This window comes from Ceratosolen solmsi, unplaced genomic scaffold, assembly GCF_000503995.2.
Source record: "Ceratosolen solmsi marchali unplaced genomic scaffold, CerSol_1.0 scaffold10, whole genome shotgun sequence".
NCBI lineage: Eukaryota > Metazoa > Arthropoda > Insecta > Hymenoptera > Agaonidae > Ceratosolen > Ceratosolen solmsi.
Window position 1 is genome coordinate 5,287,196 of NW_011948412.1, and position 12,922 is coordinate 5,300,117.

The 12,922-nt window shown below is 26.6% G+C and overlaps 1 protein-coding gene across 1 annotated transcript in view; it reads right to left on the reverse strand.

Annotated features, from left to right (window-relative positions):
* Positions 1–7,644: 7,644 nt before the first annotated feature.
* Positions 7,645–12,922, reverse strand: part of LOC105368147 (uncharacterized) — a 41,289-nt gene continuing 36,011 nt past the window's right edge. Inside the window, exons 11-13 of the mRNA XM_011507086.1 lie at positions 11,320–11,592; positions 8,866–9,112; positions 7,645–8,110 (exon numbers count right to left, since the gene is read on the reverse strand). Of these exons, the coding sequence (XP_011505388.1) occupies positions 7,943–8,110; positions 8,866–9,112; positions 11,320–11,592 (688 nt within the window). The 3' untranslated portion in view covers positions 7,645–7,942. The remainder of the gene's footprint in view (positions 8,111–8,865; positions 9,113–11,319; positions 11,593–12,922) is intronic.

The following is a 12,922-nucleotide window of genomic DNA, read 5'->3' on the forward strand; positions in this document are numbered from 1 at the left end:
TTACATAATAAACGTGATTAAACCAACTTATAATGATGAAATTTTATTTAAAAATTTAAATAATTGATTACTTTAATTTACTTGATTTAAATTTTTCTTTTAACAGATAATAAGCCATTCATATATTTCTCTGTGACTTCATAAATGGATAAAGTATCTATTACAGTGGATTGACTTTTCAAATTTAAGAACACTTAAATCTTTTCAGTTACACATGAGAATTTTTACTGAGAGAAATAGGAATTAAATTATTATAAAATAACGCAATAATATATCAATTGATATGAGAAATATTAATAAGCGTTAAAAGATGTAAAATACAATAATTCGTTCGAAAATCACTGTTATAACATTCAAATACGTTATTCTTGTATAGAATTATTACATTGTATGTTTTTGAAAAATATATGCAATAAACACGATACATTTCCTATTTATTTGATATCGATAATTATATTTTCTTTAGCGCTATGAAAATAGTATATGCAGTATACTTTTAAGACTCAATGAGAGACAATTATTTATAAATTTGAAAAATCAAATTGAAAAATAAGAAATTATTCTTTATTGTATGAAATATATTAATATGCATGAATAAACTAATTTGAAATTCAATATATAATTATATAAATACAACAATATGCTATTAAAATAATTCTAATAAATTTACAATATATGCCTAGGAAATGTAAATTTTAACCTTTTTCGCAGCTTACATAACTCTACGTACTTTTATATTTATTATTTATTTTTTATATTGAAAACATGCGATAGAAATACATAATAATATTTTAATATCGAAATTACTTATAGCGAAAAGATAAAATTTAAAACAAACTATTTTAAAATAATGTATTTTGCAATGCTAATAGATATTTATGGATATATCGCTTAAAAGTAAAAGATTTTTTTTATTATAAATTTGAAATAAATTATAGTTATCGTAAAATACTTTCTTTTTCTTGTATCAAAAATTCTTCTATTAATTATTGCTTATTTACCAATATAAAAGTAACCTTTTAATTAAGAATGGTGATGATAAAAACGTACGATAATTCAGAAGTATCAATTAAATAGTTTTGTCAGCTATTTTGAGTATTTATATTTATAATTAAGAAAAAATTCTATATCAGCATTTAAAATATTCGTTTTAGCCGCTTATCTATCGTTCTTAAAGTCAGGATTTATTTAAATTAGTTGGTTATGTCCAAGTGCTTTTAATGCTTAATTCTGTTTCATTTTTTAATGAAGCATAAATTTCGATAAGGTAATTAATAAAAAAATACAATGAGTAATTTTCATTTTATATTAATTGATAAGTAATAATAACTATTTTATTTGAAATTATTATATTTTGTTTTTAACATGAAAGGCCAACATTTATGCGTGGCGTACTTAGAATTTTGAAAACGTGTTAATAATAATTATCAGAGAATTTTCATTTTTATTATGTATTTACTAATGTAGAATATGATAGATAACGATAAGATAGCATAATTTTATCGAATGTAAAATTCAAATTGCATTCTTTAACTACTATTGGTTAACTCCCCTCATAATAATTATGATTAAAATTTACTCTAATAGATAATTATTTTTCAATTGAATAAGCCAAAAATAGTGGTAAAATAAGAAGTTTGTGTAAAAAAAAAAAAAAAAATTGCGTGCATGTATTGAAATATTATTTTTTCACCAAAAGTATATTCTTTCTTTTTCATAGTTGATTTGTTCTTGGTTTAGTCTGTAAAAGTCTGTAAAATTATAACAATCTAATATTATCTAAAAAATATACTATTGTTAAGCAGTTCGTAACATCTTAAATATAGTTTATTTATGTTAAAGTATGATAGATATATTCAGAGAAAAACAAAATCTTGAACGATTCTAAATTTTCGTTATTTATATACTAATTGAAATAAATATTTATAAATGCACTACAATCAAATTGTTTCTCATATGTTTTTCATAAAAAATATTGTATAATCACTTCGTTAGATTTATTTCGAATACAATAATCTTACGTATGAAATTTTCAATATATAAATTTGCTATATATTTAATAATTCAGCATATTATGTTTGCAGAGGGCATGCTAAACTATTTCATTATATTTTATAAATTTATAGTAAATACGTGTTATGACCATATAGTATATTACCTTGTATAGTATATACTAAAATATGTTTAACATTTTAGTATCTTAAAATAAATATTTATTAGCGTAAAATTTAAATTGAAAAAGAATGTGTGTTTATTTTTTCACTTTCGGTAAATTAATAATATAACTAATTAAACAGAATGCAAATATATCGTGTTTTATAACATTTATTGAAATATGGGACTCGTATTACTCATACAATAGCATGATGTGATCAATGCTAGGAATAACAATAATAGTAATAATTAAATTATCACTAATAATTATTATGAAGTTGCTAAAATTTTGATGCACGAAATAATATTTCTCCTAAATATTTTTTTTATAATCTTCTCTGTTTAGAATAATATTTCATAGACAATACGCTTTCTATTAATTTCATTAGAAGTTAAATGCTCATATCATTTATACTTTTTGTTTTCGCCCACTTCTTGGTACAATTTATAAACTTAAAAATTCGTATTATGGTTTTAGTTTATACAAGAGCACTTTTTTAAAGACGGCATAAGTTTTCTATAGTTCTTTTTATCGCTTTCATTTTTATTTATCGATTTTACATTACATGCACATATTTGGTGCCTACTGTTAATTGAGCACGATAAACGATTTTTATTTTTAAATGTAGTAAAGCGCATGTTTGTTTTATTTTAAAAATTATACAGGAATTCGTTCATTCTTGAAATAACTATTTTTAATTAACTATTAGATAAAAGTTATGATTATATACGAACGTTTGATAATGTTTTTATAATATTAATTTATTTCAGCAGAATCATAGGTTCATAAAATTTATATGGTACTATTAATATGTTGAATAAAATTTTCTTTTCAGAATTTATATGTATATATATATATATATATATATATATATATATTCAAACATAATTTAATCAATAAAAAACTTAAAGCAATATTTAAAAGAATTAACTGAATTAAAATTGTACGTTATTTTAATCAATAATTCTTTTTTTTTGTAATTATATGTAATTATTTTACGGAAACATTTTTTTATTGAATATTATATAATATACTATGTTGTTACAACGTGATGTCGTTATTACTTTTTTTTCGAGCCCTAACAAGCTAAAAATAACACATTATTGTTATTTCGTTTTTTCTATAAACAAGCAAATTGACCGAAGTGGTACTTGCGCTGTTCGTTCTTTTTTTTGTTTCATCAATTTTTTTTTTTTTTAATTATTCAATGGTTTAGTTTAAAATATACGTACATTTAAGCTTTAGAATGCAGGATAAAACAAACTTGGTAACTGTATAAATATATATTATATAATATACGTACATGATTATACAATATTATTATAATGTAATAAATATTATATTATTTTGTAATTTATCGCGCGTGTTCAATTGTTATTACTCGCAATGAAAAATATATCCTTTAAAAATTAAAAAACCTAAAAATAAACTATTTTTTTAATAATTAAGGTACCAATTATAAAAAAAAAACTTTTTAATTAACAAATTATGAAATGGATAAGAACGAGAAAGAGTAATTTATTAATGTCCCCGGTAAAAATTATAAAATCATGTATTTAATTAAATATTGTAAAGTTTAGTTTAATTAATATTTCCCTTTATCAGATAATATTTGAAATGAGGAGAATTTGATTCTTTGTACGGGATGTGAAATATTTTTCTTTACCGAATCGTTAAATATAATAAATACACTTATACTTAAAGAAATAGCTATAAATAATAAATTGATAATGTAAAGTAAAGTTTATGGTTGTATTTTACGAGAAAAGTATATTTTAGATTAAATTATTAATTTATTTAATGGTAACAATATTAAAATAATTGAAGAAAAAATTTTTCATCACTGATTTATTATCGAATTTTATTTAACAACACTATAATAATTACAATTTTATTATAAACATTAAATGAATATAGATGTTAAGTGATAAAGATCGTATGGTAAAGAATAATATTTCTCATGACTATGACAATTGAATTAAGGGATTAATTTCATTAATCAATGAAAATAATGAAAGCTGAAACAAATTTTATTTTATTGAACATTCGTACAAATTGATTGTACAAATATTGATAATATAAAATTTCCATAGACTATTAACTATTATTAAAAATTACTTAATTTAGAAAAAAAAAAAAAAAAAAACAATTACAATTTCATACAAATTTTATATTCCCCATATATATTTCACACATGCATCGTATATGGTTTTTACATGTTATTTTTACAAAAATTTTTGAATACGTATTTTATCGGTTGATTACGTTATACAAGTCAAAAATTCGTTATTTTTCTAAGGTTCAAGGCTTGCCCATCCTTTACATCGACGATTTATAAATACGTTTTTGTATGCAAAAATTTAGTGTTGACCTAAGCGCATTCAGCATTTTTGTCTTCTTAAGCAGTTGCAGTAATCTTTCATTATTTCATATATATGTTCTCAATTATTATACAAATACTTTCAAAATTTTTTGTCTTATCGAATTTTATAAGAATATTCAACGAATTGAGGCTATTATAATGCTAGAATGTATTGCGTTACATTTACGTGACTATTGCAAATAGTTAAACTTAAATAGTTAATATTTAACGTTTAAATTTAAGTATTTTGCCATAATTTAATGTTACTATTTATTTGGCTGCGAAACAATTTCGTCGTCCTAAATGTTCTATTGTCCGAAGCACACTTATGTGGAATTTTTTTTTATTCCTTTATACGTATGCAGGTATACTCTTGATAATTTTCTCACGAAAATTACTTCTTGCTCATTGACATTGCAATGTAACTGCAAATACTTTGGATCTGTCATATTTCACGGTTAGATACAAAATCGACATAACAGAAACTATTCGAGAAAATAAACATCCAAGATTTTATTATTTTCATAAATATTTGAATAATTTGATAATTTTACGAATAAAATTGTCTCTTTCATTTTTATTGAATGCTCAAAATTTTCACAGCCGTATTTTTTTCCTAAGAAGCAGGCGCAAGCACTTCGACGCATTTTATTGTAATTAAAATTATATAATATACACTTATATACATTTATAACAAATTTTTATGATTTATGACAAATTTTTTGGATTAATTTGAAAACATTTAGACTTTGACCCAAAGGTCAATTTTCTGTTATGAGATTGCAGCAGTATTGTAACGCTTTATAAATGTATTACGATGTATGAAGTTATTATATAAAGAAAATTAAAAAAAAAATTTTTTTTAAAAACACACACACGTTGTGTGTGTTTTTGTTAATTTTTGTTTTTTGTTGTTTTATACTCATTATTGTTGAACTAGATCGTGGTTATCGTGGTTATTTTTCATACTACTAATTGTTTTCGTACATTTCACATTTTATTGTGTAGAATCTAATGGAAGTAGTGAATCATGTTCAATTCTGGCCGCAATGAATTTTATTTTGTTTGGCCCTTAAACAGGCTGGAAAACATCGATCGACATACTGAAATGCGAAACATTCAAATTTATTTGAATTAAAATTATTAAATTATTTTCATATTTAGTACACGCAAGTTGAATTTGGTCTATTTAATAAATAAATATAATACACATGTACTTTAAATATTCGTATAATTTAATAATTTTCTAAAATACACCGTCAAGCAGAATATGATTTTAATATCTAAGAAATAAGAATAAAAAGGAAAGCTTCGCATTTTCATAAAACACATATTCTTTAATTAATTCGCATATTTTTGTCGTTTAAAAAAATATTGTAAAAAATAATTTTTATGTACTTTTTACATTCCACTATAGAATGCATAAAAAAGCAAACAAAAATGAAAAATATTATTTTCTGACACCTATTACATTTATTCTTCAGTCATCAGTGGAAATTATATATTCTCAATTATTGGTAAATTTTGACAAGATTTCGATTGCCTACAATCTACCACTGAACACGTATTTTTAAATACAAATACTTGATTTATTATATCTTAGTTTGATGTTCCATCATTATTTGAATTTCTAATTGTTACGTCGTAAAATCCATTTCTCTATTATAATATCTTAATAACCATTAATAACCGATTAACAATAATATATAACAAATATTTAAATGAAATTTAGACAATTGTATTATTATAGTTGTGAGGAAAATTAATGCTTGAATGCCAGTACTTGGATTATCCTTACAGCTCAAAAATATCGATAGAATACATTTATTATACGAAACTTTTCTTTAACTACAAAAAAAATTGTATAGAAGTCCATTATCTTTATAATATTACATCGACTAATAAAGTCAAGTGCTATTGAATGAATAAAAAAACACAATGAATACTCTCGTTGAAACACATATCACACTCTCGTTGTTAAACGACTTTTATCATTTAAATGCTTAATGTGTGAATATTATTTTTCTTAAATTGTAAAAGGTCTTTCTACGTTTATAATTTTCATTACGTTCATAATAGTCAATATGTAATGTAGATTTCGGTTACTTACGAATATCCGTTAAAGGAAGCAATAAAAATAAATTATGATTGGAATAATGGAAAATTTTTATAGTAATTTTTATAAAATTTGTGACTTAATAATAAGAGGCAAAATTTTTTTTTTTTTTTAATAAATATTTATACGTGTTTGCATATAAAATTAAAAATTAAGCTTTTTGTAAAAATTTCGATTACTATACAGATTATAATAAAAAATTGTTAACGTTCTTATATTCTATACATATACGTAAATTGAATGATTTTTTATTCGATTTATTTTTTAATAAAAGAAAAAGTATTATATTTTTGAAACGTTTCAAAATAATTATCACAATTATTCGAATATAATGAAAATTTCAGTTTCTGCATATTAGGTTATAATTGTCAATATTATGCAACAAATCACTTTATTAAGATGAATAAGTTTTTAAAACAAAATACATTTTTATGTGTTTTCGCAAGAAATTAATACAATATTTTTGGGAAAGAAACGTTGCGATTAGTTTGCCAATTTTGCATTACTGAACTATTTTATTTAACGACTAAAAGAAAAAATAACATCAGTTATAAATATTATAAACTTTATTTTTTAAAACGAGAAAGAGGTCGTAAAAACATTGTTACCATATTTATAGTATTTTTTAACCAAAATAAAGTATTCTCAATGCCAAATAAGAATTAAGCTCAAAACTGATATACGAACATGAGCTTTTTCTTTAGAATATCAATGTACTCCATTACTCTTTCTTTTAGTCGTTTCGAAAATGTAAATGAATTAATGTAATAAGATATTGAAAAGTTAAATAAATCGATTGTTATCGCCTGTTACAATAGCTCAAATAACAATGAGATTGTTTATTTGCTCGACATACGATCTAATAGGCAGATCTACTAAAACTAATTTTCTTTAATCATTCCAAAGAATTAATCCTTATTATATGCTTTATTTACATTAATATGCTGAAACTTGAAGCATAAAGGCCAATTACACTGGAATATGTGAAATAATAATTATTGACGCGTTGATGTGTATTAAAAGTAAATATAATTTACCAAAGCGAGTGGACGTTTAATTGTCAAACAAAGTAAAGTTTCCTACGTGCAAGGAAAGTCATATTACTCTGATAATCCATTTAATATAAAAGATAGCGTCTCGCTCAAACAAATTGCTCATTATTCGATAAATAAATCTCGCTATGTTCACGGCAAGTTTGAATAAAATTCCAACTCTCACTTTCACTTCGAGTCGTGCGCGACTAATATTCATCTCTTCTCGGCACTGTCGTCGAGTCGCACACGACAGTCTCGTCGTCCTCCTCGGCACCCTACAACGACGTCTCAATATTAATATTCGAACGCCTGACGCCGGCTATCCGACACCCCGTGTCTATCCGATCGGTGCAGCTCTTCCTTAGTTCCCTGTCGTGTCTTCGCGATCCTGGCGTGCTTCGCCTCTCGGTCAGCGAGCGCGTCAGCCTCGACATCGTCTTGACCTAATTAAAAAAACGTGCACAATTAATACACTTAATATCCCTTACATTCACTTGATCATTAAGAGTTGCGGATGATGGATTAAGAAAATAATATAAATTCTTTAATCTCGCATCTGCATTCATTAATACAAAAGGCACAAATACAGATTCAGCTCTAGATTATTATAATTACTGATATAATTAAAACACGAACTTTGTTACGAAGTCGTGGGGCGTCTAAAGTATTTCCTCCTATTATTCAATAGCACAAACTTTATTATCACGTACTCCTCCTTGTTGCTCAATTTTATTATTCTACGGTACTACATCCCAAATCTTACCACTTTTTACGATTTTCTACATTAATTAGACTCTTAGACAATATTTCGGCAAAAGTGTTGGCGAGCTATAATTACTTTATATTCGCATTAAATAAAACATTCATAATAAGTACCTACCTTATTAAATGCAATCAGTTTTATGAATAAAGCAGTGGCTGCTATTCTATATATATATATATATATATATATATATATATATTAACAAACTCATTAGCTTGACTCGGCCGCTTTCGCGCGAAATCCATCAATTAGCAACGAATTATAAAAGGCTATTATATCGGAGGCAAAATTAAGTAGCGTCTTAGAGCAAGGATATACACAGGCATGTATACGCACGCGCGCGCGCTCGCACACACACACACACACACATATATAAACATTTGAAAAAGCGTGTCATCAGGCGACAACACGTGCGATAATAACGAGCTTACGGACCCCTTCAGTTGTCCCATGCGTTGCGGCGACGACTGTGACCGTGGCTGCAGCGACTTCGTGTTCCGTCGATGAAGTCGAGGATCTGGTGGAGAGCTCGTCGAGCCTGAGGAAGGGACAACGTTCGTCGGTCGAGTGACTGGCAGTGCTGCGGGAATCTACGGGCACGGTGAGCCCGTCGTACGAGGGAAGCGATATCGTCGTCTCGGTGCGGCTCGTTTGGTTGTTAGTGGAGCTGCGGGACCGAAGGCTAGATTAAATCGAATAATTTAAAGTTGCAACGATGCAACTCGTTAAAAACGTGTCGAGAGGGTGGGACGGGAAGGGTGGTCTTGGAGCCCTTTCGTACGGATGCTCCAAAGGTTTTCGAAAATTATTCGATTCGTGTCTCTTCGTCGTAAATTATTTATAACTTTCTAGGCTGCTTGGGATGAGATTGAGCGAGTCTTTTTTTTTTTTTTTTTAAGGGACTTGGACAAAGCAGAGAATTTTGTTACCGTATGTGAAAATTTTTGTTATGTATTTCTTGGCTTTTATATGATAAGCAGAATCATAAGCCAGAATTTGGTTGCTTTTACAATTGAAAAACCATAAAAAAAGTTGGATAAAGTAAATGAATAGGCCAGCTTAATAAATGGATTGCCGAACAAAGAAATGATGTATTCAATTATTTGTAAGCAAATATAAAAAAAAAATCATTGAAACTTGCATTGAAATTTGCGATTGGAAAAATGTTATAATAGAAATAGGTATTGTTTTGTTTACGACAAATTAATCATAACTGTAGCTATAGTAGACGTTTGGTTCTTTTAAAACATTTTTAATAAATATAAAAATGAATTCCTTAAAGTTTAAATATATTGAAATAATTTTGAAAACTTAAGGTTAAAAAAAACATAGAGTAGCTTTACATTTTTACGACCTATGACTTTTAAAGTTAATAAATATTAAATAAATATAAATGATAACATTTTATTTTAAAATTAACTCAAATTAGTTTAGATTTCATTGTATACAAATCCCTAAATATGACATAGTAACTCTGTTTCATTTAAATAACATTTAAACAACATTTAAATATTTTAACGATTGAAATAAAATTCTAATTATTCATGTGATGATCATTTTGTTTCATTTCTATTATTGTTTTTTTTTTTTTTTTTTTTGGTTTTATAACAGCCAGCTTCATGTGAAACTTAAATTATTGTAAACAATTATTAACGTTGCTAGAAACTTATTTAACACTAACCGATTGACTGATCCAAAACACGAGAATATTGAAAAATAAAAAAGAATATTTAACTTTTGTTGAATACGGGAAAAAGAGCTTCTATGTATATTTAAATACCTAGTTTGATTCAATGTGGTTGACTTAAATACAAATGAATAGGTTGTATTATTATTTTTTTGTTTATACTAAATTTATTTATCCTATACTTTCAGAAATTTAATATATTTTTGTTATAAATTCCGTTACGTCTATTGTATACTAAATTTCCATTAATTTTTAGCGAATTTAATAAATTATTGCATAATAATGTGTCAATTATAAAATCTTGGGCTATTGTCAATAGCAATTAGTACGGATTGATAAATCTATACAATTCTTTTATATAATTACATAAATGAAGACAATAATATAAATATCAAAATATTAATAATAAGGTACTATTGATTGATAAAACGAACTTGAACTGTTTAAGTCTTCACTTAAAGGGCATAAAATCCTTAAAGTTTAATATTGCTATTAAAGAATACAGATTTTTTTCCCAATAATTTCATTATCCTATTAACGAAAATCTTATATAAGCACAATAAAGATAATAAATTACAATGGTTAATATACGTATATCAATTATTATCACAATTAATTAATCTGTAATATATATATATATATATATATATATATATATATATATATATATATATTGTAGTTACAGGTTTATAGAATTTTAATGTGTTAATCATAGGTGTATTGTCGGATGACCTTTGTCACGCGACTTGTTCATGCATTATCGACTATATTATTGGTCATGTATCAATGAAAATACTAAAAATAATAATAATAATAAGCTATTTTTTCCCCTGAGATTTGTCATAATTAAATGTAATATTGAGGGTGTAAATATGTAAGAATCTCTTGAAGAAATATTATAATAAATTTTTGTTAGTGTTGTACTTACTAATTACATTCATATTGTTTCCATTTTCAGCAAATAAGTGTTACGCTGATTTATCGAGCGATTTTTTTGATTTCAATGTTATTTACACAATAATTTAACACTTCATAGTTGCATCTTGGAGAGCGAAAAATTGATTGATTTTTATGCAATTTCAAAGTGTTTTGGGTGCTGCAATTCCTTGGCTTTATAAATTCATTGATTTTCACAATAGTGACTCAATAGTGAATATTTAAATTAGCAAAGTGATAAGCCTCGGCGCATAAGCGGCGTGTACCTGAAAGAGGCCAGAAATTGAGGATCCGTGCTTCTGGTGCGTCGGTGTTTCCATGCGCGATTCGCTTGCGAACTCGAGGTAGGGGAAGTTGCGGCGGTCGCTGACGACGAGGTCGAGGAATCCCGATCGGTGAGTGAGCGACGGAGCCGTGATAGGACAGGCATATTCAAGGCCTCTTCGTAATTCGGGAGATTCTCACTCTGTACGACATTGCGACCCCCGAACGGATCTGACGGACAAACCATTTGGATCGGACTCGCGAAGATCAAAGTTCTGTGAAGAATAATTGCAAATGAGTTTGACACACGGCCCACTACGTATAAGCCACTTTTCCTTTGGTTTTTCTTAGGCTATCTATATTTTCCGGCTTTATGACTAATTGAAACATTACTTTATAATGATCGATGCGAAGCTCAGCTATCTCGAATAAGTAATAAATCAACTTTATTATGGCATTGTGAATAGGATCGATTTTTATATTAATGGCAGAATTTCAATAAAACATAGTCCCAAAAGGGTGCAAAGCGTAGCGGATGATCGATCGATGTATTGCAGTAGTTTTGCACCAATACGCGTTTGTGTTAGTGTCCCGAAAATTTTGCAGACCTACGGTAATACTCGAAATGATTTAATAATATTGTGCACAATAAGTTTGAATCGGCAAAGTATCCATATAGAGCTAATATTATGCCACGACATTTCGCAATGCGCATTAATTTGACATTGCAAACTTAAAATGTAATTATATAATTATACACGATTATAGCTTTTAAATAAATATCCGACCGTTAATTTTATTTGAAAGTGACGAATTATCTTCGTAACCGAGGCTTTAATTAGTTCTGCTGGGATAGACTTTTAACCTGCTATTAATATTTAATCCTTGGTTATACTTGAGCATTGAAATTAAAATTCAAATGAAAATTTAACTGAAATTTGAGCATTCAAATTTATGCATCTTAATTTAAGTAAAAGTTTATACGAAATGTGCATTAAATGTGTATGACCGTGAAATTAATTCGACCTTAGTAATGTTGCTATATGCAGTGCAGTGCATACATATACTATAGATAAACTATTTCACGGGTGGATACGTCAATCTAACCTTGCGCTAAACTTTCAACATTAACGAGAGAACAACATATAAGATTGTTTGAGCTGTTACGGCGCTCAAGCACGCAAATAGTGCAGTGAATATATTTTTCCTCTTGGCCAAGGAGGTAGACTGTAAGTTTGACTTTTAGCTCGAGTGGAAGAGTTGTAACGAACGAAAATTTATGATCAAATCAAGCGAGAAGGTAGATTTATATTATATTCGAAGAGACAATCTTGGTCTCTAATCACCATAATAAAATTTTTAGAATTCTAAAGTAAGGCGTAAGTCATTCATTATACGAGAGGAGCAACTTTATCGAGAGAATAGTTTTTAAATAAATTTGAAGAAAAAAAAAAATCAAACAAACAAAAAAAACAAATAACGTGCAAGGAAAGAGAAGTATTTTACTACTATGCTTTTGCATTTCACATATCTATAAATTTACCCTCGTTACTAATCGAATAAGTGTATACATGATTTTATATTTTAAAGCCGAATGTTCCAATC